Source organism: Archocentrus centrarchus, chromosome 11 (assembly GCF_007364275.1).
Source record: "Archocentrus centrarchus isolate MPI-CPG fArcCen1 chromosome 11, fArcCen1, whole genome shotgun sequence".
In the NCBI taxonomy this organism is placed as follows: Eukaryota; Metazoa; Chordata; class Actinopteri; order Cichliformes; family Cichlidae; genus Archocentrus; species Archocentrus centrarchus.
Genome location: NC_044356.1, coordinates 17,932,980 through 17,959,727, shown reverse-complemented (window position 1 = coordinate 17,959,727; position 26,748 = coordinate 17,932,980). Strand labels below are relative to the sequence as shown.

Below are 26,748 nucleotides of genomic sequence, written 5' to 3'. Positions count from 1 at the left end.
AGACCTGGCGCACCTAAACGTATTGTGAGGGTGCGCTGGGAACGTCTGGCAGAAGCCCCAGTCCAGGAGATCTTCAACTCCCACCTCTGGCAGAACTTCGACAACATTCCGAGGGAGGCTGAGGACATTGAGTCTGAATGGACCATGTTCCGCACCTCCATTGTTGAGGCTGCTGCTCAGAGCTGTGGCTGCAAGGTGGTTGGTGCCTGTCATGGTGGTAACCCCCGAACCAGATGGTGGTCACCAGAGGTGAAGGGAGCCATCAAGGTGAACAAAGAGTCCTATCGGGCTTGGTTAGCCTGTGGGACTCCGGAGGCAGCTGACAGGTATCGGCAGGCCAAGCGGAATGCAGCTCGGGCAGTGGCCGAAGCAAAAACTCGGGTGTGGAAGGAGTTCGGTGAGGCTATGGAAAAAGACTTTCGGACGGCATTGAAGCGATTCTGGCAAACCGTCAGGCGACTCAGGAGGGGAAAGCAGTGCTCCACTCACACGGTTTATAGTGCGAGTGGGGGTACTGCTGATTTCAACTGAGGCTATAGTCGGACAGTGGAAGGAATACTTCAAGGGCCTCCTGAATCCCACTGACACACCTTCTGTAGTGGAAGCAGAGTCTGGGGAGGAGGGAGATGACTTGAACATCACTGGGGGTGAGGTCACTGAGGTAGTTAAACAACTCCTTGTGGTGATGGTGGTCCCCATCTTTAAGAAGGGAGACCGGAGGGTGTGCTCCAACTTTCAGGGGATCACACTCCTCAGCGTCCCTGGTAAGGTCTATGCCAGGGTGCTGGAAAGGAGGGTCCGTCTGTTAGTCAAACCTCAGATTCAGGAGGAACAATGCGGTTTTCGTCCTGGTCACGGAACGCTGGACCAACTCTTTATCCTCTCAAGGATATTCGAGTGTGCGTGGGAGTTTGCCCAACCAGTCTACATGTGCTTTGTGGACTTGGAGAAGGCATTCGACCGTGTCCCTCGGGGTGTCCTTTGGGAGGTCCTGCAGGAGTATGGGGTGTCTGGCCTGTTGTTGCGGGCCATTCAATCTCTGTACAACCGCAGTGAGAGCTTGGTCTGTATAGCTGGTAATAAGTCGGATTCGTTTCCTGTGGGTATTGGACTCCGTCAGGGCTGCCCTTTGTCACTGATTCTGTTCATAATTTTTATGGACAGAATTTCTAGGCGTAGCCAGGTGGCGGAAGGCTTCTTCCTTGGTGGCCTCAGAGTCTCACCTCTGCTCTTTGCAGATGATGTGGTCCTGCTGGTTTCATCAGGGGGTGGCCTCCAGCTCGCAGTGGAACGGTTCGCAGCCGAGTGTGAAGCGGCCGGCATGAGAATCAGCACCTCTAAGTCTGAGGCCATGGTCCTCAGCCGGAAAAGGGTAGAGTGCCCTCTCCGGCTCAGGAACGAGTTCTTGCCCCAAGTGGAGGAGTTCAAGTAGCTCAGGGTCTTGTTCATGAGTGATGGGAGAAGGGAGCGGGAGATCAACAGATGGATCGGGGCTGCTTCTGCAGTGATGTGGACGCTGCACTGGTCTGTCGTGGTGAAGAGGGAGCTTAGTGTAAAAGCGAAGCTCTCGATTTACTGGTTGATCTACGTTCCTACCCTCACCTATGGTCACGAGCTTTGGGTAGTGACCGAAAGAATAAATTTGCGAATACAAGCGGCAGAAATGAGTTTCCTTTGAAGGGTGGCTGGTATCTCCCTTAGAGATAAGGTGAGGAGTGCGGCCATCTGGGAGGGGCTCAGAGTAGAGCCGCTGCTCCTCCACATCGAAAGGAGCCAGTTGAGGTGGCTCGGGCATCTGATTAGGATGCTTCCTCGCCCCCTCTTGGGTGAGGTGTTCCGGGCATGTCCCACCGGGAGGAGGCCCCGTGGTAGACCCAGGACACGCTGGAGAGATTATATCTCTCGGCTGGCCTGGGAACGCCTTGGGGTCCCCCCGGATGAGCTGGAGGAGGTGGCTGGGGAGAGGGAAGCCTGGGCTTCTCTGCTTAGGCTCCTGCCCCCGCGACCCGGCCCCGGATAAGCGGAAGAGAATGGATGGATGGATGGATTTTGTCTGACCACAGAACAGTTCTTCACTTTGCCTTAGAAACATGATTTCTGGAAGTGTTCCTGAGCCCATGCAATGATTTCCATGACAGAATCATGCCTGTTCGGGCCTGAGGGTCTGAAGATCACAGCCATCCAGTAGTCATTTTTAGCCTTGTCCCTTGTACAGAGATTTCTCCAGATTCTCTGAATCTTTTATATTATGTACTGTAGATGATGTGATAGTCACAGTCCTCACAATTTTATGTTGAGGAACATTATTCTGAATTTGTTCCACAATTTGCAGATTGGTGAACCTCTTAACTTCTGAGAAAATCCACCTCTCAAAGATGCTCTTTTTTTTTTTTTAACTACCCCATGTGTTACCTGCCTGTTGCCAGTTAACCTAATTAGCTGCGAAATGTTCCCCCAGCTGTTTCTGTTTAGTACCACTTACTTTTCCCAACTTTTTTGAACCTGCACCAATAATTTGGCTCCATTTGAAAGCAGAGAATTATGTTATTATAATAATGTATGTATGTTTCCAAACTCTGCTAACTACACATACTATATAAACTGCCTAGGGTTTATAGATTTTCAGCATCTCTATAGGTTTTGGGAATTATTTTTATAATACTTAAATCCTTACAAACTATATTATGTATAGTAGCAGTGCAGTGGCCCTTTGGAGTAACTGGAATGTGTTGTCGTGCATATCTTGAACAATAAATATGTTTTTATTATTAATTTGTTTAGTGTTTATGAACAGCCATTTTTCCCCTCTCACTATATATATATATATATATATATATATATATATATATATATATATATATATATATAAATATATATATATAAAGTGGCGGAACAACGGCTCTTTGTACACGGTGGAGAGTTTTGCTAGTCGCTATGCTAACATACCTGCTCACGTTTCCTTGTTCCGCTGTGAGAATTAATCCAATGTCCCACAGTCTGAGAAACACTGCTATATACAATTATAAAATGAACATAATAAGAATAATGTGAAAAATTAACATAAATGTCTCTGTTTTAAAACATTAGCGAAGTCAACAAGCGCAGCATTTGCCACCTTTGTCTGTGGAACCTAAAACCAAAGCAGCTGACCAATGAGCTGAAAGATGCTAAAATGCAAAAGAGAACTCAAGATGATTGTGTCAACTCATACATACACTGCACTTCGATTCTCTCAAGTATTAATAAGCCTTCTTTAATTTGTTCCACTTGGTCTACATTTCTTCACAGGAAACAGATTAATCAGATAAATTAAGAGCCACAAATATCTGCTGGATTACAACAAAAAGCAGGTGTGCTTCACAAATACTAAAGAAGAACCTGCGCTGGCACCCTCAAGTCTAAAATGTGAGAAGCAAATTGGTGTGTGTGGTTTAGAAAAAAAAGTGAGTATCAGTGAGAGGTGTAATTATGGGTGCCATTGTACGATACATTCTGTTCATGTTTGAAAGACTAATTGTGTGTGTGTGTGTGTGTGTGTGTGTGAATGACCAGGGGAGATTTGTTCTTACTTCTCCTGGCGAGTCTGCTCGGCTGTGGTTTCCATGGCACACTCGAGAGAGCTTTGAAGTGAATGAAGCTGATTGGTTGTCTCCTTCAGCAGGAAGCGGGTCACAAACTGCTCCAAGTGGGTGGACTCCTGATAATCCTGTCAATCAAGGTGATTAGAGGAGGACAAGTTAGAGTAGGAGGCACAGTGAAGGAGGGCTGAACGAGGATAGCTGTGACAAGTTTCACATGCCAGCTGGGAGTCACTCAACGCCCAGACCTCCTCTGCTAATTAAAAGATGCCCACAAGATCATTCATTTAGAAAAGATTACACAACACTGCTGCTGGAAAGAGAAAAGAGGACAGGAGAAGCTGCCAAACCGTTGGTCTTCTTATTAACTCGCCTAATAAAAGCCACCCTGCTAGCTGTGTTTGATCCATCACAATAGACTGATGTCAGCAATGTGTCAACTGATGTCCACTTAAATGTAGGGTGGAGAACTTAAAGTGAGTAAAGTTTAACAACAGAATGCTTCTGCAAAGTGAAAGCTGAATTTGTCCATTTAGCTTTAAACAAGCTTACAACTCATTTATTTGTTCACATCATGATTTATCTGGATTTAATAGACGTGGCCCAGACTTCATTAAGTCAACTTGACGTGGGGAACTACAAGTGTTGTATGGGCAGCTGGCTGACATACTGTAATGTGCACCTGACCTGGCTGAGCTGAGAAATCTGCAAATGTGGGCAACATTTGGTTCAAACATTTGTTTCTATCAATAAATGATTTGTATTTTAATCAGTCTTTGAATTTAGTAACTGCGTTCTGAAAGGATCAAAACTCTAAACAGGAGGTGACTGCAACAAAAGAAAATCCGACTCAATGAGAATTTGGAGAGATGCCATTTGTTTATGCCTGGAACAGCGCACCAGGACTAAGTGCTGTTTTGGATCTAATCAAACGGGAGTGAGGGATGGTCAGCACAGCAGTTTGCTGTTTGCATGGCACACCTGCTCCCACAGTTTTGAGCACCATGACTGTTTGTACACTCCACTTACAATGAGGCATTTTGAAGGCAAACACTAATGCAACTTAGATTAGAGAGTGAATAATGCATGGATGGAAGGAAACAAAAGATAGTGCTTTTGTCTTTGGGTAACTGCTGTGTTTTTCATTAGTATGGAGAAAAATGGATGAATTTTAAAAGCTGGACTTGTTTATGTGTTGTGTACATGTCTCTGTGTGTAGACACACAGAGACATGTACACACTAATTACAGTTTGCTGAGTGGGAGTCCTCCTGGGAGAAAGATAAACTCTTAGCAGCTCCTCCAGCATTCAGATCATTAAGACTCCTCCCCATCAGTCCTATTAACAACATATGGTATCTAAAAGACACAAATACATACATTTGCAAACTGACAACTGGAACAATTAGGAGTAAAAATAACACAAGATCTCTGCAGTGTTTGCAGTGTTGCTTATCTATCATACACAGGCATTGTTTGATCCCCTGGCAAACGCAGACACATACACACACATGTTTGCATGCCTGCGCACTCGCTCAGCGAGAGTGAGTCACGACAAAACTGGTAAAGGTCAGTCTCCTGCGATCTCCACCTTTGTGCAAGTGTGTGTGTGTCCATCTCAACAATGTAGAACCATTTTAAACAGCTCCATATTTCTTTTTTTTTATTTTTTGCCTTTTCTTTGATCTTTTATTTTCAGTTGTACAAAAGGTCAAAGGAGAGCTTTGTTGAAGGCAATGACGTGTAGTTTTATATCATTTTCTACCTCAGTCTATGACCCGGCACTGCTGCTAAAATTATAGCATTTAAGTCTGGACTGAATAAATGCAATCCCAGCCCTGCAATCATACCTCAGCCTCAGCCGCAGTTACTTGTTTTTACCTTAGTAATTGTAAAAATCCTGATGAACAATTATAATTAAATGACATCAAAAGCAAACTGATTAGGCACAAGAGCTAAACTCTGCACAAAACCGAGTTTGTTTGTTTTAGTGTCTGTTTTTAGTGAGTGTGTAAATTTCCACTAATTTTGAGCTTTCCAACAACATATTACACGGGTCCATTTTATCAGGCAGCAGCAGTTTTATGCACATTATTTTCATGAATTAAAACTTTTGATTACAGATTTGGCATCAATATCTGTGTAAAAAAAAACAAAACAGTAAGTGATCACATAAATTTGGCTCTAATTTAAATGCTTGTTCCAGCTCCCCCACACATGTGCACAGATATGAGGCATGAATATAAAAGCCTGCACATAAATTGCACACACTTATTACACACCTTGCGAATGCATACATGCACCCAGCCTCCTCACACACATCCCCAGCCAGAGACTACCCACTCAAATACATACACAGCCCAACAGAGACGATTGAGCTTTATTCTTATGACTAAAGGAGCATCTGTTCTCCTTCTTGCTCAGCCAATACCCGTGCTATGACTCATTTCTAAGGTCAAAGAAATCTTTTTATTACATACAGGTTATAAAAGCGCAAGTGTGAAGCACTGCATCTCATTCATAGTCCAGTGTTGGAATTTAATTTGAATGTTACTGCACAGTCTGTCCAATTTGTGTAGAATAATTTGTCTTCATTAGGAGTGAAATATCCTGCTTGAGTGTCTGCGAGGAAACACTGGAGATTTTTGTGAGACTGACTGAGGCGGGATTTGGAGTGCTGTTTTTCTTGTGAGGAAAGACTAATGCCTTTTAAAAGCCGAGTGCAAGGTGAATCACATATGCGCAAAGCACAAAACCTCAACGTACACACTGCCTGGTTGTCCCCACCACCTCCACAATGTCTCATTTCCGGTTCTGTTATTCTCTTGCAGAACAGAGAAATGATTTGAGGTGCAATTTGATTTTTTTGGCACTTCAGCTTGAACATGTTGAGACCTTTGAATGATTGCAAAAGGAGTTGCAGACGTAGGTGCAATTTTCTCTGTGGAAATGGTGAAATTTCAACATGTGTAATTCCTCAGGTCTAATGTTTTTGTCTTGTCAGTTTCTACTACATCTTTACACTTCATCTTTTCTTAATCAACTTGTTAATAGAATTTCCTTTTTGATGACATTTTTCTTAAAAGCTAATTTGACTGCTGCCTTTTCGCTTATTAATCCCCACACATTTCATAACCTGAAGCCTTATCTGCCATTGCTCATCATTTATCCCTGTCACTACAGCTTTTACACTCTGAAGTTGGATGTCATCATTTGTTACCTCTTTCTGTGCCAGGAAAAAAACAAAAACAAAAAAAAAAACACCTAAAAACTAAAACTGACAAATTAATGGTTTGACTCCCACACAATGGACACGATGAGATGCGTCTGCTTCACAGAAGATCTGAGAGGCGATTTGAGCTTCACAGCATGTGTCGTGTGTGCCAGCTGAGATACTACAAAGAAAATGAGAGAGTGCGACAAAGAAGTAGAAGCTCTCCCTGCAGATCTAATAAGCCACCTCTCTTCCTACTGCTCACATACGTTTCCCATTTCTCTTTATCATTTCTCCTTTTAGTCTACCGCTGTTCTTCATGTCTGATCATTTCTGTCTTTTTGACTTTATTTCTCTTGCAACTCTCATCTTCCTTCCTCTCCTCTCGGATAATGCAAAGGGCACTCTGCTTCAGACAGTAAGATCAAGAGAACATAATACATAAAGATCAAAAGCCATATTTGTTTGGTAACGCAACCACAATCCATTCAATTTGTCTTCTGTGTTGGCTGCAAAAATGAATTATAACATGTTTTGTTCTGAGGGTTCATTAGTAGCATGCATGAGCAGTGGCTTGTCCTTTTTGGCTCTGTAATGGAAATCTGACTAATGGGAGATCTGAGGACGCCAGCTGTGCAGCAGAGGAGCATGCTGATTTTCAGCATGAAGCTTTGGCCACACTCTGGGGAAATCAAACATGTGTTCCTATTGTCATTGCATCGTCTGAGTTTAAGTAAATTTTTCCTCTGTTACCCCAACTGACAGAACTTGCCACAAATGTCACATTCCATGAGTCATTACTTGGTCACTGTGAAAGACAAACACAAGATCAGGGAGTCCAACGTCTGGCAAAGAAAAATCTCGTCAGATAATAAAAATGTTTTCTTCTTGCCAATACAGTATGAAGGCACTTTATGGCCATTTGCCAAGATGCAGCTAAATGTTTACTTTAACATGCAGGTATAAAAACAGTGCTGTGAAAAAGTGTTTACTCCCTTTCTGATCTTTTTTTTCTTTTGGCATATTTGTCACACTTAAATTTTTCAGATCAGCAAACAAATTTTAATATTAGTCAATTTCTCTAACCTCACCCAAACCTGCTTACTGCCAGATCTCTTGAATCAAGTATTAACTTAAACAGAAGCTGTCTGACAAAGTGAAGCAGGCCAAAAGATCTCAAAAGGCAGCACATCATGCCACGATCTAAAGAAACAGCTGAAAAACAAAGTTACTGACATCTATCAGGACAGTTTTTCCTCCCCACTGTCGCCCTGTGCTTGTCATGGGGGTTGTTTGGATTGTTGGGTTTTCTTTGTAATTATTGTATGGTCTTTACAAAGTTACTCCAAAAGCACAACTCATCCAGGAGGTCACAAAAGAACCCAGAACAACATCTAAAGAACTGCAGGCCTCACTTGCCACAGTTAAGGTCAGAGTTCATGATTCAACAATAAGAAAAAAAAACTGGGCAAAAAGGGCATCCATAGGAGAGCCTCGAGGCCAAAATCAATACAAAGGCTTGTCTCACATTTGCCAAAAAACATCTTGATGATCCCCAAGACTTTTGGGGAATTATTCTGCAGATTTTGGAAGGTTTTAGTCTTGTTACACCTGGCATAAAACTAACACAGCATTATATAAAAAGAACATCACACCAACAGTCAAACATGGTGGTGGTAGTGTGATGGTCTGTCGCTGCTTTGCTGGTTCAGGACAACTTGCCGTTATTGATGGAACCATGAATTCTGCTCTCTACCAGAAACTCCTGAAGGAGAATGTCCGACCATCAGTTCATGCTCTGATGCTCAAGCACACTTGGAATATGTAGCAGGACAATGATTGGAAACACACCAGCAAGCCAACCTCTGAATGGCTAAAAAGAAACAAAATGAAGGTTTTGGAGTAGACTAGTCAAAGTCTGGATTTAAAATCAGATTGAGATGCTTTGACCATTCATACTCAAAAACCCTCTAATGTGGCTGAATTAAAACAATTCTACAAAGAAGAATGGGCCAAAATTCCTCCACAGCGATGTGAAAGACTCAGTACCAGTTATCACAAATGCTTGATCACAGTTCTTGCTGCCAAGGGTGGCACAACCAGGTATTAGGTTTTATTTTTTCACACAGGGCCAGGTAGGCTTGGATAGCTTTTTTCCCTTAATAAATGAAAGCATCATTTAAAAACTGCATTTACTCAGGTTGTTTTTGTCTAATATTAAAATGTATTTAATCATCTGAAACATTTAAGTGTGACAAATGCTGAGAAATTGGGAAGGGTGTAAATACTTTTTCACAGCACATACATTTTAGCAGTGTGCTAGTAATTAAGGTCAAATTGAAATGGATTGTACACAGGAATAAAACATCTCAGTATCTGTGTCAAATTATTCCCCAGCTTGATATTGAGTAGTAACTCTATATCTACAAAAAAAAAGCACAACCTTAATGTCATTAATAACGCCTGTCTTTCTATTGCCAAATGGCAGCTGTGCAAAAGGTCAATACTTTTGTGTATGACACTTTCATCAGTTGTATTTTGTGTTAGCAGGTGTTAGCATGCTGACATGTAAAGAAGTGCTATCTTTTAGCTTAAAGCAAAACTGTTATCAAAGGACAGCTATCTGTGAGGACAGCCTCACAGATGGAAAGGAGTTCTAATAAAGAACCAAGCAGCATTGCAGTGACCTTAGATGACTGACTAACAATAAAATCACTTGAAATAGTGACTACCAATAGATATGACATTGGCGACCTACATTCAGCTACAAAATGATGGGCAATGAGTAAATTGTTTTATTTGCTGAGACATGCTCTCTGACAAACCCACACTGAAACCTGGCATCTTGTGTGATTTGACAATTGTGACAAACTGACACTATAGAAGGTACATATAATTTATAAGTTGCATTCAAAATAGCTGTTGTGTCAGTTGCTTCAAACCTACTTTATTTTCATCTGGATGTCCTCCCGTGCACAAAGAGCCCTCAAAAAATGTCAGCAATGTTCAAACCTCCTATTCTATTTAAAACAGTTGCATAAAATCTGAGATGTAAACAGCAGTAGAAATAAATGTGAGAAAGAAAAGTACGCTTTTACGAATTTTGAAAAATATGAATGCCCAGAAGATATGTGAATATTAACAGAGAAACAATGGACAGTAATACAGATAGTTGACAGTTCATTTATAACATCTTACCTTCTTTGTTTTGTCCATCGCCTTCAGTATGGACATGTTCAGGTCTTCTAAGGCAGCAAGCACATTCTCGTATTCACCGAGATGCTGGGAGAAGTACTCTTCACAGCAGAAAAACCAAAAAAAAAAAAAACCCAAAACACTTTGTGAGTCAGACAACTGGGACAGGGCTGTAGGTGTTTTGTTGAAGAAGCACTGGTGTGACACCTCACTCACACAGCCTGTAGCGGTTTGGTCTAAGAGCAAGTGACCATGTCTTTACTTTTCTGTCTATACTGAGTCTGATATTTAAAAGACTCAACTTACCACAGAGTTCATCCGTGTCCACATTGCTGTAAAAAAAAGAAAATGACAGGTATTTAAACTTAAAAATAAAGAACGACTAAGGATAAAGGCAACTCTAATTTCTTTGAAAATTTCCCCAATGCAGTCTGCGCTTTGATGAGTCAATGTGATGGCAAATACAAATGAGTAAAATATGCAATGAGTAATAGAATAATTTTGTTGTTTTTCCCCCAGAGGGATGAGTGAGAGACAAACATGCAAGATGGGGAGCTTTTGAGTGGAAACCCTTCAGAAATTTTGGTTGTTTGTGATAAATGTTTATGCATGCATGCTTTTTGGGGGGTAGTTTGAGCATTTGTATAGACCAAAAGAGAAAAGATGTGCAAAAAAGAGGAGGTGAAGAAGTGAAGAGACTATTAGTCCCAATGTCAGCAGTACAACTATCTTTAAAAGACACAAAAAACACATCTTATTTCTTGTTCTAGCGATGGAGCCCAGGGGATTTCACTGGTTTAAACCCTATTTCATGCAAGCTGTGTCTGCTGTTCGCAAGACGAGAGTGCTGCAATCAATGGTCCAAACAAGAGAAAACACTTAGAGACAGCCGAGAAAAGAGAGAAAAAGCCAGAAGCCTGACTCCAAACTGAGTAACAGAGCATGAGACTCTTTCCTTTTTGGCTTGAAACCTGTCTGTTCTGAGAAGGTACATTATTTAGGCTACCAATTAACAATACATACTGTAGCTCTGAATGTGAAGTGTGCAAAATACACGATAAAATATCAGAATCTAAGATCCTTTATCCATTACAGCTCATTCTAAACCCATAATATGCAAAGGTAACTGTGTACATTTACAGAATGCATGCAGCATACTGTGTGTGCATTATTGAATCCAACATATCGAATAATCTGTCAGTGTTCGACATGAACCTGAGCAGGTTTCCAACATTCCAGAGAGACCTTACAGCTTGGTGACTCGTTCTTTAATCAATACAGGATTTAGCCGGAGTCTTCCAAATGACTTCCTGACAACTTTTCCATCTGCATCCTTCTGTGTTCATTTCACAGGTGATGGCACACTTTTATTTTCAGATTAACGTCTGTGATTTAACACATCTTTTTTTTTTATAGCTGTAACGACACTGATGGTTAAGTTCAAACTGGATTCCAGTGCACGTCAGCAGTATGTATTTTTTTAAACTTCTAATTATCCTTTGGCAATTTTCAAGTTAATTTCCATGCCAGTGGTTGGTGGTTCAATTTCAGCTGGAGATGCAAATCCCCTGCCAAATCCAACATGTAGAGCTACCTGCTGTGGTGACACTGGAGGAGCTGAAAGTGGTTTTTATCAAGTAACAATCAATGTAAGTGTTTATGAAACTATTATTTTCACTTTAAAACACTAAAAAAGTAGAAGAAAGTTTGGTTGGCAGTGACACAAACGGATCTGATTTTAATCAAGAACTTGGACACTAGTCTACTACAGGAGACAAAGCCAGACAGTTTTTTTTAGAGGAAGCTGGGCTTGGAGCATTTTTTACACTCTGTTGGCACAGAAGCAGATGGGGTTTCTGTTGTTGTTGTTGTTTTTCTTATTGCATCGCAAATTGCTGTAGGCCAAACAGTAATTTTTCTGTGAAGTCACCCTTATCATTGGCTTCTCTGGGCAAAGCTGCCATGTGGAAGTAAGTATACAATGAGGACTCACTCAGCCACTTTATTAGCTACACCTTGCTAGTCCCAGCTTGGTAATGTTGCAGATCTGAAGATGGGTACACTTGTCATGGTCTTTGGGTCTAGGGCCTAGATTTTTGTAATGTCTTATTGTTGCTCCTGGTTTGTTTCTTCATATTTATGTTCCTAGGGTTTTGGTTCTTGTTTAGTTCTGTTCATGGTCACTGTTTATATTATATTTCCTGAGTCCCATTGTGTTCCTCTGTCTGTTTTGTTCTTGTTGTCTCTTCTCCATATTTATCTTCTGTCTCTGTGTCAGTTTTGTAAGTCTTAGTCTTGGTCTCAGTGTTAGTTACTTCCTGCCTTTATATTGATAGTCTCTTGTCTTGTCTTGTGCTTTGTATTTAGTTCTACTTCCCTTGTCTCATCTTCACTGATCAGTTTCAGCTGTGCTCCCTGATCTACCTGATTACCTTGTGTATATATTTTCTGAGTCTTCCTTTGCTCCTGGTTGTGTTCTTGTCGTTGGCTCCCATCTTCCTGTGCATTCCCTTTCTCCATGTTTCCTATGTTGTATCCTAGTTAGTGTATTTCTGGCTCCTGTCCAGCCCAGTGTATATTAAGTATATTTTCTCTGTGTGATCCAGCAATAAAGTTGCACTTAAATTCAGTCCTGTCTTCTGAGTCCTGCATTGGGGTCCAATTCCTGCCTGCCACACAGCCGTTCTATGACAACACTGTTGTAATAAAGGGATGGACACGGTCAGCAACAATACTCAGGCAGGCTGCGGTGTTTAAATGATGCTCCGTATCTAAGGGGCCCAAACTGTGCCAAGAAAATGAAAATATCCCCCCACACCTACACCAGCAGCCACCAACCATTGATACAAGGCATGATGAATCCATGTTTTGTTTAAACCACATTCTAACCCAACCATGTGAATGTCATAGCAGAAATTGAGACTCAGACTAGACAAAGTTTTTCCCATCTTCTGTTGTCCAATTTTGCTGAGCCGGTGTGAATTGTAGCCTCAGTTTTCTGTTCTCAGCTTGTTCTGCTCATGCAGACTGAATGTATTGTGTGTTCAGAGATGTTCTTCTGCATACCTTGGTTGTAACTAGTGTTTATTTGAGTTACTGTTGCCGTCCTATCAGCTTGAAGCAGTCTGGTTGTCATGGTCCTGGGCCGTGGGCCCAGCATTTTGGTTCTGTTATCATAGTTTCCTGTTCTGTTAGCTATCGTTTACATATTGATTTCTGGTTCTCCAGTGCCCTGTGTGTCAAGTCTGTGTGGTTATCCTGTTCATGTTATTTCCTGTTTTATTTTGGTAGTATCTTGTTTCTTGTGCAGTGTGTTCAGTTTTGCGTTCCCCAGTCTCGTCAGTATGATTCAGTCCACCTATTCTTTCCAGCTGTCTCCTGTTGTCCCTTGTCAATCCCTGTGTATGTATTGTCTGCATTTCCCTCTGTTCTCTGTTGCAAAGTCATCATTGTTTCCTGCTGTGTGCCGTTCTGTCTGTGAAGTGAGTTTCTGTTTTTCATGTTTTGGGCAGTAATAAAGCTGAGAGATTTTTGTGCTAAAGTCTGTCTCCGGAGTCTGCGTTTTGGGGTCCAACTCTGCCTGCCACAGTAGTTCATGACACAATTCATTCTCCTCTGATCTCTGACATCAATACTCAGACCAGCCCATCTGGCACCAAGAGATATATATATATATATATATATATATATATATATATATATATATATATATATATATATATATATATATATATATATATATATATATATATATATATATATAGAGAGAGAGAGAGAGAGAGAGAGAGAGAGAGGGGATCATCATGTGATGTAATGCTAAGTGCAAATGGTTGTTGTGATAAACTGCAGTGGCTGTTGTTTAGGGAAAGGACTTCAGCCTGTATAAAACCACTTCATTGGCTCAGAGCAATTCATTTCCTGTTGTCTAATTATAGCAATAAAGTGTGTAACATGGTTGACACGTGACTGTGTAGAGCGAACAGAGATATTTTAATAAGCTTCCTAATAAGTGCACCCAGGTTCTGCGGGAGTATGGGGTGTCTGGCCCATTGTTGCGGGCCATTCAGTCCTTGTACAACCACAGTGAGAGCTTGGTCCGTATAGCCAGTAATAAGTCGGATTTGTTTCCTGTGGGTGTTGGACTCCGTCAGGGCTGCCCTTTGTCACCGATTCTGTTCATAATTTTTATGGACAGAATTTCTAGGTGTAGCCAGGTGGCGGAAGGCTTCTTCCTTGGTGGCCTCAGAGTCACATCTCTGCTTTTTGCAGATGATGCGGTTCTGTTGGCTTCATCACGGGGGGGCCTCCAGCTCGCAGTGGAACGGTTCGCAGCCGAGTGTGAAGCGGCTGGCATGAGAATCAGCACCTCTAAGTCTGAGGCCATGGTCCTCAGCCGAAAAAGGGTGGAGTGCCATCTCCGGCTCAGGAACGAGTTCTTGCCTCAAGTGGAGGAGTTTAAGTATCTCGGGGTCTTGTTCACGAGTGATGGGAGAAGGGAACGGGAGATCGACAGGCGGATCGGGGCTGCTTCTGCAGTTATGCGGACGCTGCACCGGTCCGTCGTGGTGAAGAGGGAGCTTAGCGTAAAAGCGAGGCTCTCGATTTACCGGTCGATCTACGTTCCTACCCTCACCTATGGTCACGAGCTTTGGGTAGTGACCGAAAGAATAAGATCGCGAATACAAGCAGCAGAAATGAGTTTCCTTCGAAGGGTGGCTGGCCTCTCCCTTAGAGATAAGGTGAGGAGTGCGGCCATCCGGGAGGGGCTCGGAGTAGAGCCGCTGCTCCTCCACATCGAAAGGAGCCAGTTGAGGTGGCTCGGGCATCTGATTAGGATGCCTCCTGGCCGCCTCCTGGGTGAGGTGTTCCGGGCATGTCCCACCGGGAAGAGGCCCCGTGGTAGACCCAGGACACGCTGGAGAGATTGTGTATCTCGGCTGGCCTGGGAACGCCTTGGGGTCCCTCCGGATGGGCTGGAGGAGGTGGCTGGGGAGAGGGAAGCTTGGGCTTCTCTGCTTAGGCTTCTGCCCCCGCGACCCGGCCCCGGATAAGCGGAAGAAAATGGATGGATGGATGGATGGATAAGTGCACCCATTCAACAGTGTTAATAAAATTAAAACAGTTTGCCTCCGGTGATACAGATGACAAAACATCATCCTGTGACTATTACTCCATTACCAGCCACTAAGGCTGAATGGTAAAGGAAAACTGAAAAGTGTAACCTTTTATTCTCTCTAGAAATATAAACCTTTTGTCTGTATTTTTTAAAATAAAGTATAGTATTAACTATAACCCCATAACATACAAACCATATCTTGCATTACATCCTTATGTAGTTTTAAGTGAGCTCTTAGTTTATAACAGCTGCTCATTGCTAAACAGCTTCTTGTTTAAAAATACTGTCAGCCACCAGTGCTACCCCCAGCCTCATGGCAGTAAAATCTTTGGGTTGCACAAATCCCCTGGAAATACAGGTTCTATAAAACATAATTACCAGGTCTCAGTAGATCTTAATGGGGTGCATATGAGCCTCAGTGACTTTATTCACCATATCAGTTCGAAAGCAAATGGCTAAATTAGAACCAGGAATAAGAAATGCTAAAACCATAATAAATATAAAACACTGAGAATATTGTCACTTTCTGTGATTGGCATCATTATGGTAAGAACTAGGTCGTCCAAGATTTTTAGTAGCATCAATTTGAAAACCCAGGGTGACATCATTATCGAGTTATTGCGTTCACAAAATTTTCAGAAAACTTGACCTCTGACCTTGTATTTTTTTCATTCACCTCTTTTCACTCTCTCTGTGTTTATACAACTGGACAAGCAGGCCTTTCACTGCATCAGGTTCTTGGTCCAGGCTATGTATGACATCTTGTCAAGCCCCTACAATCTTCACACATGGGGCAAAGCTGAAGTGCCCTCCTGTACTCAGTGTGATGGAAGAGGAACCCTGCAACACTTGCTCAGCAGCTCTCTGAAAGTCCTGGCCAGTGGTCGCTATCATTGGCGCCACGACCAGGTACTCAAGGCAGCTGCAGAGGTGGTCAACACAGCCATCAAAACCAGTGAATTCCATCCTGGGAAGAGTTCTATCAGCTTCCTCAAACTCGGTGAGAATCCTGCACCACAACAGAGAAGATCCCTGGTGTCTATGGCTTCTGACTGGCAGTTGCGAGTGGCTCTCTGCAAAAACAGCTGAAATTTCCAGAGCAAATCATCCACACAACGCTCTGTCCTGGCCTGGTCATCTTCTCAGACTCTATCAAGAACACTGTCATGTTGGAACACATGGAGGAGGCCCATGAGAGGAAGATCAACAAGTATCAGTTGTTTTATTGGCGGACGCACTGCGAGGCTGTTAAGGTGGACTGCCGCTTCTTTTCATGGGTAGTTCCCTCTGCAAAGCCCTGACATTGTTGGGTGTGATGGGAGCAGCAAAAAGGGGAGCCATATGTTCCATCACTGATGAAAAGCTGTAAGGTGACTTTGGATTAAGAAGGAAGACTCTTGGCTTATTGCTGCTGGGAGGCAAGATGGGACTTGATCACCCCAGCTGGGTCACCTGGGAGAGAGGGTATGATGTTGAAAGACCCCAAACCCCCGATGAACCCACAAACATCACTGAATATGCATCCCAGAGCATCATAGCGATGAGATTTTTAACAGGTGCAACTATGGTATGAATTTGAACATCCTAGGTCACATCATTCTTGAGTTGAAAGTTGAAAGTTGGCTGCCCATCTGGCAGGGTGATGGCAATATCCCATCAGCCTCTTGAGACTGAAGGGTAAGAATGTCTTAACCCTAAAGTCCTCTTTCGAGAAACATCCTGACTCTCACAGTCATTGTTTTTGGACCACTGATGCCGAAGCTATCAGTGGTCCAAAATCTACATCTGATTAATGTGAACTCACTACATGGTCATTTGAGTCAGACCAAAGAAAACTTAAATAGCTTAAACTGCATGAAGTTTCACCTTTTGAAGCACATCTGTGTGGATCATTTCACTGGAAAAAACAGAACAATTTTTAAGCTGATTCAGACTGCAGATCATAATTAGTACACATAATTATCATTATTTATTATAGTATAATTATACACCTTTGACTCAGCACTAAGACAGAGCATGCCAGTGTCAGCATTGTATAACTAGAAGATCTGGACAGGGTTAAAACAAAGACTCATATAATAAGACAAGCCTTAACAAAATGGCACTAAAAGGTTTGTTCACTTGTTAATTGCCTTTCAGACAGAAAAACACAATGCTTCACTGCTGCACTGCTATTATATAACTGAAACCAACAGCTTTTTCTAAATATCTTGTGGCTCAGCGGGTCATCTGCTCACAAATGCCTTCAGTGTAGTCACAGAGGAGCGACTGCATAAGTATTATCTGTTTCCTGATTAGGACTGATGCAGGAGCTGGCTCATATTATAATGTCTGCAGGGAGCATAAGTAACGTGGGTTCTCATGTGTGATTTATAAACACTGGTGTGAACAAAAAAGCAGAAAAAGCAGTGAAATCAGTCCCCTCTAAAGAGTCCTCCTGCGGTATGTTTGTGGCCTCCTCTCACTATCAGGTGTTTGGTATGGTGTGAGCAGTCTAAGGGGCACATTGGACATCATTGTCTGACCTTTAAAAGTAGATCATCTGCATTTACAAATTTTCTACTTCCGCCTTCTGCTGAGTCTTACAAACTGCCTACAGAACAAAGCTCAACAGTTTTTAGGGTGCAGCTCAGCTAAGCAGCAGATAGAGTAAAATCTATTTTAGAATAGAATAGAATAGAATAGAATGCCTTTATTGTCATTATACAGGATGTACAATGAGATTGGAGGGCCACTCCTGTTCAGTGCCATGTAACAGGTCAACGTCTAGGTCAAAATTGGTGCAGAAACTAACGCTGCAATCAGAATATTTAATTATGGTTTGGACATGTGCAGAGTAGGGATAGTGGATAAATTGGACAAAGGATGTTGAATGTGGAACTGCCAGGTAGGAGACGAAGAGGAAGACCACAGAGAAAATTCATGGATGTAATGAAGTAGGACATGCAGAGGGTTGGTGTGACAGAGGACAATGCTAGGGACAGATGAGATAGAGAAAGATGATCCACTGTGATGACCCCTAAAAGAAGCAGCCAAACGAAGAAGGTGGTTTTCGCAATTGGGGGGAAAAAAATTAATTCTAACTGACACACATCAAAAACTAGAGACAACCCCAATTCCAAAAAAGTTGGGACGCTGTGTAAAATGTGAATAGAAACAGATTGCAATGATTTGCAAATCTCATAAACCTATATTTTATCCACAACAGAGCACAGAAAACATATCAGATATTTACCTGACATTTGCACATTTTTTCCCCTCCTCCCTGGGTTTAAATCCAGGGTCTACTTGCTACTTGCTGTAAACGATGTGCTACAAACTTTTCAATCACTCTGAAAGCCTTTACGTAGTTCCTCTATGGATTTCTTTTTTAAAATCTATGACAAGTGATAATGGATGCCATTAAAAAGGAAACACACTAATGTGTTCCAGAATTTGGAAGCAGGGTATAGTTGAAGTTTCGTTATGACCATCTGTTTGCATCACTCTTATTACTTACCTTACCTCTTCTCAGGCTAGAGCTTAATTATGTCCTCCATGGAATAAATTGATAACAAGATAAAGCAAGACTTACTCTGTATTATGTGTATCAATTGTGTGAAAGAGCTCCTTCAATTCTTCAGCTGTCAGAACTCCATCAGAGAAGTAGGATTTGAATTCGTCAAAGGACAGTTTTCCATCATCTGGGGGTAAAACACAAATCTTCTCAGGATGGCTGCTTACTAAATACTTTCTGCAGAAATCACCAATTTGTTTAGATAAACAAATTGGTTTGTGCCTGCAAGTATGCAGGACATCAAACTGTAAGAACATTTGTCAAAGAAAAAAAACTGGTGTAGAGCACAGATTTCACTCCTCATCATTTTAAAATAAAATTGGTAATATAGCAATAATTAGACATTTCAGTCCTAAGCTGATTAGACCAAAGGTGCCTTTAGATGTTAAAAATTGCACCAGCAAAACATGGCATCAAACATATACTGATTATCACATTCCCTTCCACATCAAAAGAGGAGCAATAAAACAGAAGAAAATAACAGGAACATAAATATAATATATATAATGAAGGGAAATTGCAGGTCATCACCATTGTTGCACTAGACTAACTTTATATCAAATGATCAGTCATTTTTATGCTTTGAGGCTCTGCGATTATGAACAGGATAAAAATAGTATGAAATATTCATGAGCTGAAAATAAACACAATTTCAAAACAGCGAGCTCCAAACTGAACACCCTCCGGCGAAAACAAAGACCAATGACAAATCATTTTTCATGCTGCTCTGGCTCCAGTGGTGTCTTCCTGTTCTTGTGACGCAGTGTGGCCAATCCTTGGCTTTTCGCTGCTGACCTGATCTGGAGGAGATGTGTAGCATGTTTCTATAGATGCGTGTAAGCTACCTTTGGAGGTAACACAAACACATGCCCAAAAATAGAGCATACAGTGAGTCACTGTCAGTGCACTCAGAAATACACTCGAAGCAGTCTTGGCATGTGCTGCTGTTTGTGCAACAAAAACAAACATGTGGGATGAGCTCTCCGGCTGCATGACAAGGCTTCAAATCATACACAGCGTGGGACAGATATTTAGTCCATGATGGAGCATGACATGCCATGTGAACAATTCTGATTTGCTATTTTTGGTCATTTATACTAAAATGGACTGCATTTAACACTACAAGCCACATTCCCACATGCACACATACATTCATGCAGGTTTTTATTGTGCAGATCCTGCACTTCAACTATCACAAACACATCAGTGACACGAGGGGCAGGGGTTCAGTATCTCATCCAAGAACACTTCAACATGCTGCCTGCAGGAGTCGAGGATCAAACCATCAGCCTTCTGTTGAGAAGAAGACCTGGTACAACCTGAGGCCCTAAAATCAAAATATATGCTGCTCAAAGAAGGACAACTCTGTGCAGAGGTCTGTTAATTTGTCATCATGTTGTATGACATATGAAACTTGATTCTTGTATTTTCCTCTTTAAAAATGTAAAACAAATTACATTTTTTTTTAACTCTCAACCTGAGCATTGTGGTCATTTCTGGCTTGGTCCTATGAAACTATCAAACACAGGATGAATATCAGAAATCAAGGACCCTGCACCCATAAGACTCCACCCACACAGGCCTAGACACCAGTTGGCAAACACCTGGCAACCACTGGTTGCTAGGGAAAAATGTGCATTGCCCAGCCAATTGTTGAGCAGATGCTGGAGGTTGCTGGGGAGTCACTGGGTGACAAAGAGGCATACAGTGCTGCAACCACAACCTCCTTACAATTGGTTTGTTCACTAGCAGATTGCCATCATCATCATCATCATCATCCATAGTTTGCATGGAAAATGGTAACTTGTCTGCAAACACTTGCCAACTACTCGCTGAGCGGTTGTGAAACTTGAAAAAGTATGACCCAAACCAGAAATGGACTGCTTGCCTTCAAAGTAAAAGTTGTGCTTTTGAAACATGTTGGTTGCAGTGGTCAAGTGCAGCTTTTAATTTGAAGGCAAATGCTCTGGCTTATGTCACACTTTTTCCAAGTTTCAAGATCATGCAGCAAGTAGTTGGCAAGTGTTTGCAGACAAGTGAGTATCTTCTATACTTGTCAGTCACAAGGTAGCTGCAACTTCAAGCATCCTGTTATATCATGTATTTTACTCTTAATGCGACCATAATTTACTAAATGAACATTGTTTTGTATTGAAATTTGTTTCAGATGTAAGCTTATTTGTTTTTCAGGGAAAATGTTATTAATCAACATTTCTATATATGTGCCACTGTTAACCAAATTGCTAACTTTCATGTGCATCATATATTATACTTACACTTATGTAAAAAATAGAGATTTAAATTGTTATTATAGTGCTTTTTGGATTGTCTGCTATTGTTGCCTTCTGTCTCTGGGCAATAAGAAAATAAAGATGTATTTTTGTATGTTTATCCTTTATGATAGAGCGAAAGTGAAATAACACCTGAATTTGCCACCTGATAAGGGACTTCTAAGTTGTTTTGTGTGTGGACTGCTATGATAAAAGTGTTCACAATAGATAACTGTCAATGTTTTTCTTTGTAAATGCTCAGAAACTAAACCTCAGTGGGCATGGTCAGTTTCCTGTTTCCATGGAAACTGAAAGAGTATCAGCAGAGAGTCATGATCGGAATTTCATTGAGAAAGTAATCTGTGAAAGAAAGGTTGAAGTGATGCTCAAGATGGATGAGAGTGTTAGTGCCGATGGTGAGATACTCACCGTTTTTGTCGGCCCTCCGTAAAATCTGTAATGAGAAATGGATAAAAAATAAAAACAAAACAGGATATTAAAGCAGGTTCCACATCACCAAAGTTAAAATAAGTAAGTGTGTGAGTGTAAGGATCATTGATCACTCTTGCGAAAGCAGTGTGTCAATAAATTATTGATAGAGCTGTCCCAGAGTCTAGAGGAGATGAAAGGCAAAGTGGCAATGACCACATCAGCTTTAAAAGGCATGAGCCACCAGCCTCAGAATAGCACATCCTACTTCTTGACATATTTTTACTTGTGAAAAGACTCCGCACAGGCGACTTTGGAGGATAAATCTATATGTGAAAGATGGGAATTTTAAATTCAAACCAAAACTGAGAAAAATCGTTTCATTTGTGGGATTTCCCAGCCAACAAGAGTGTAGCTTGAAGCGTAGGTTAAAAAAAAAACTACTACAAAATATCCACCCACAATCTTCAAGCTCTTGGCAGCCTATTCTGTGCTCTGATTTACTTTTTTCTTTTTTCTTTTTTTTGGCCAATCTGCCTTTGTTTTTTCATCAGCTGTCCAAAAACTGTCCAAATGCTGCTCCTCTCTGTCTCAATCTTGTATTCACGTCTCATTTCTAAATGTAGCTAAATTCAATACCTCTGCAAGACTACTGTAAAAACAATGATTCTTTAATCAATTAAAGATACTTTTAACTACAATGCATAAAAATTACAACTACTCATCTCCTGTGGTTTCATTCTTGATTTATAGCTTCTCAAATTGATTTGTTGTTTTTTAAAAAAAAAAACAAAATTACACTCAGCAGACACTTTATTTGCTATACCTGTTAAACTGCTTGTTAGTCTAAACTGCCAATCACTTGGCAGCAACCATCACAACCATCTCTACAGTTTACAGAGGATGGTCCAGAAAAGAGAAAATATCTAGTGAGCAGCAGTTCTCTGGGTGAAGATACCTACTTTGAACTGATAGCAAGACAGCAATAATTCAACAAACCACTCATTACAACCAAGGTATGCAGAAGAGTGAATGCACAACATGTGTAACCTTGAAGCGGATGGGCTACAGCTGCAGAAGACCACACTGGATGCCACTTGTGTCAGCTCAGAACAGAAAACTGAGGCTACAATTTGCACAGGCTCACCAAAATTGGACAGCGGAGAATTGGAAAAGTGTTGCATGGCCTGATAGGTCTCAATTACTACTGCCGCATTCAGATGGTTTTGTCAGAATTTGACATAAACAACATGAAAGGATAGATCCATTTTGCCTTGTATTAACAGTTCAGGCTGCTTGTGGTGTAATGGTGTGGGGGATATTTTCTTGGCACACTTTTGCCCCCTTTGTACAAACTGAGCATTGTTTAAATGCCACAGACTACTTGAGTATTGTTGCTGACCAGGTCAATTCCTTTATGACCACAGAGTACCCATCTTCTTATGGCTGCTTCCAGCAGGATAACACACCTTGTCACAAAGCTCAAATCATCTCAAACTGGTTTCTTGAACATGACAATGAGTTCACTGTACTCAAATTGCCTCCACGTCACCATATCTCAATACAACAGAGCACCTTTGGGCTCACATCATGGATGTGCAGCTGACAAGTCTGCAGCAACTGTCTGATACTATCATGTCAATATGGCCCATAAATCTCTGAGGAATGTTTCCAGGACCTTGTTGAATCTGTGCCACAAAGAATTAAAGCGGTTCTGACAGTAAATGTGGGTCAGACCCAGTACTTGCAAAGGGTACCTAATAATGTTTCCGGAGAATGTATAAATTAAAAATACCACTGAAAAAATACATCACCTATAGGAAACTATGATAGCATTTTATTTATTTTTTTTTTGTTAAATGGCTTTATGGTATTTCAATTATTTCTAAATTTTATATATACTACTCAAAAAAACATAAAGGAACACTGTTTAATCAGAGTACAGAATCAAGTCAGTTAAACTTCTGTGATATTGATCCGGTCAGTTAAGTAAGAGAGAGTGTTGTTAATCATTTTCAGCTGCTTTGGAGTAAATGAAACCAGCAACAGGTGCAATGAGACAACCCCCAAAATAGGAATGTTTTACAGGTAGAGCCCATTTTTTCTCTCCTCATCTGTTTTTTCATCAGTTTTGCATTTGGCTAGGGTCAGTGTCACTACTGGTAGCATGAGGTGATACCTGGACTCTACAGAGATCGCACAGGTAGTCCAACTCCTCCAGGATGGCACATAAATACGTGCTATTACCAGAAGGTTTACTGTGTGTCGCAGCACAGTCTCAAGAGCATGGAGGAGATTCCAGGGACAGGCAGTTATGCTACGAGAGCTGGACAGGGCCATAGAAGGTCCTTACAACATCAGCAGGACCAGTATCTGCTACTTTGTGCAAAGGAACAGGATGAGCACTGCCAGAGCTACAAAATGACCTCCAGCAGGACACTGGTGTGAATGTCTCTGACCAAACAATCAGAAACAGACTTCATGAGAGTGGCCTGAGGGTCCGACGTCCTCTAGCGGGCCCTGTGCTCACTGGCATTATGGAACCTGACTGACATTTGCCATAGAATATCAGAATTGGCAGGTCCACCACTGGTACCCTGTGCTTTCCACAGATGAAAGCAGGTTCACCCTAAGCGCATGCAACAGGAGTGAAAGGGTCTGGAGAAGCCATGGAGAACGTTATGCTGCCTGTAATAAGGTGAAATTAGTGAGTGGATCCAGTATTCGTCACCTTGTTAAAATAATGGCCTAAGTCATTTTTTTAAGGGTTTTCAGAAAAGACAAAAAACTCAACGAAAAATAGAAATCTACATGATTTAGGCAAAAATAAAACTTTCATCAAAAAATGACTTAGGTTGTTATTTTAACAAGGTGACGATATATATTTTAATGAGACACAGCACACTAAAGTTAAAGCTCAGTACACACAGACTATTCAAAGAAACAACAAATGTGGACAACTCTCCTCTGAAAATAAGAAATGGTTTGATTCCTGCCATCCAACAGGAGAAAACAGAGAATGTTTGTAATATCAGAGAGACATTTGGTGGGTAAATATATCATTTAATAACTCTTTGTAAATTGTAAATGGACTATATAGCACTTTTCTCCTCTTACTAAGAAATCAGAACACTTTACTTGGTTCCTGTGTTTTCATTCTCCTGTGCCTTCCCTAAAATACAGAAGGCAACCAACAGGTTTATGATTAAGATATCACAAATAAATGAAAGCATGGAGGGGAATTTAATCAAATGGTAGATAAGAGGGATAAGGCAGTCTCATGAAGAGCAGAGGTAAAGCTCCTGAGGGATAAATACTTGAGGAAGGTCATTAGATCATTTAGATACTGCACAGAATGAGATTTTAGGATGTGTAAGAGATCAATCCTAGGCTTATTTTATGGTAAGCATTTACACCATCAGCATTTGCCTGCATCCCTATTAAAAATATGACAGAAAGAGAGGACCTGCATAAGGAAAATGGCCACCTTATCTACAATTGTCACCTGCAGCCTGATTTTTGTGTTTTATTTATTTATTTATTTTTGTTTACATTAGTTCATTTGGAAATTAGGAAATGTAAGTGAGTCATGTTCATAAATTCCCAGGGAAGGTCTCTAAGACACCAATTTAATGTCTCCTCAAACAAAACCTACAATCATGTTGGTGTGATTATCAAAGGTTTTTCACAAAATATAGGTGTGACTATCTTTTCAGATTGAAAACATGTTAATTTTTATTATATTTTCATGTTTCAGCTGGATTTGTAGATTTCTACTGATTCATTCAGTTGTGTTTGATTTTTAACATGAGGAGGCATGAAATGAAATGAATAGCCAGGCTTTGAAATCCTTCCATCAAGTAGCTAAAGTAAGCATGAGTTGTGTGAGATATTAATATAAAATAGCCCTCTATACACTTCATACACTAGAGGACTGTATTAAATCAGTGAGTTATAAACACCACTAAAAGGCCTTCTAATAAACTGTAATCTGGTGAGCACAGTAATATTACCTTACTATTTTCTCCCAAGGGACTTATTATTACCCAAGCATTTAAAAAAAAAAGAAAAAAAAAGGATAATATAATCCTCGTATAAATTTTGCTATTGAGACTTTTTTTTTTTTTTTTACATAAACACAGTGTTGATTTTAAGTGTAATCACTGCTCTCAATAAGGATAAAAATAAACACTTGATACTTACATCAATGAAAATTGACATTCCCTTTTTGAGCTCCATTTGAGCGCTGGGCTCCTCAGACACCGGCTGAACCTCCTCTGAACAATCCATCATCCACAATGAAGCTTCACTTGTAAACTGCAGAGGAATGTGTGTCCGCCTGAACCTCTTATCTGACTCCGTGCCGCTGACAAGTGAGACGGAGTAACGCTCAAGTTCCGGGCTGGAGTGCCACAATTAAACATTTTGTGTAACAAGCCAAAAATGGGAGTTAATACAATCCTGCCAGCACACATAACGAAGCCCAAATATAACTGCTCTGCGGTCAGTTTTGTGACTGTTTTTTCTCCCTGTTAAACCCCAACGTATAAGATATATGCTTTATTTTGACAGCTAAATCAACACTCTGCCATATACAGACAGATTGTGTTGATCCCCCTCGAAGCTCGCCTCAGCTGATGAAAAGCACTCATTTTTTTCTAGTTCTAAAAATCGTGGTGCACAGGCTTTAAACAAATAACAAAATAAATACACTAACAAATAAAAACTTCGCCTTAAACATTCTGAAAGCATCACTGTAACACTGCAAACGGCTGCCGTGCCTGCATACAGCCAAATGAGCAGCACTAATATCTAATGCCAAGAGAGGGCTGTTACATAAAGGCGAACTTTTTGTAAAAGGTACAAAGGCCACATAAAAGGGTCGGCTTATGATGTCCTCTCTAGGTCCTTAGACAGCCCCCCCCCCCCCCCCCCCCCCCCCCCCCCAGGGTAGTTTAATGCTTGAAAACGGTGGTCTCACTCATAACACAAAGATAATACAAATGGCCAGTCACTCGAGGACTAGCATTTCTATTTGTTCGCTGCAGTATAAGCTCTTTTAACCTAACAGTGACGATGATACAAGTTAACAGTGAGAAAACAAGGCTCGTTGTGTATGATTTGTATGGTAGCTTTTCATTTGCAAATATAATTAAATAATAATAATAATAATAGGAATTTGATTTTGTTATCGTGCACCCCACGTTTCCACATTGGTAAATTATAATCTGCCACATGAATCACACTCGTGGGAAGTATGGAAGCTTGCAAGTGCGTTGAAATGGCTGCAAAACTGTGCAACACTTCCATCTAGTGGGGGTGCTATGACAGCACAAACATAGAGATCAACAAAACAAAAACTCAAACTGAAGAAAAACAAAAACACGTGTA

The 26,748-nt window shown here is 41.1% G+C and overlaps 1 protein-coding gene across 1 annotated transcript in view; it reads right to left on the bottom strand.

Moving 5' to 3' along the window:
- Nucleotides 1–25,708, bottom strand: part of necab1 (N-terminal EF-hand calcium binding protein 1) — a 45,862-nt gene extending 20,154 nt beyond the window's left edge. Inside the window, 6 exon segments of the mRNA XM_030741154.1 lie at nt 3,570–3,706; nt 9,990–10,087; nt 10,293–10,318; nt 18,677–18,785; nt 21,358–21,382; nt 25,561–25,708. Of these exon segments, the coding sequence (XP_030597014.1) occupies nt 3,570–3,706; nt 9,990–10,087; nt 10,293–10,318; nt 18,677–18,785; nt 21,358–21,382; nt 25,561–25,650 (485 nt within the window). The 5' untranslated portion in view covers nt 25,651–25,708.
- Nucleotides 25,709–26,748: the final 1,040 nt, after the last annotated feature.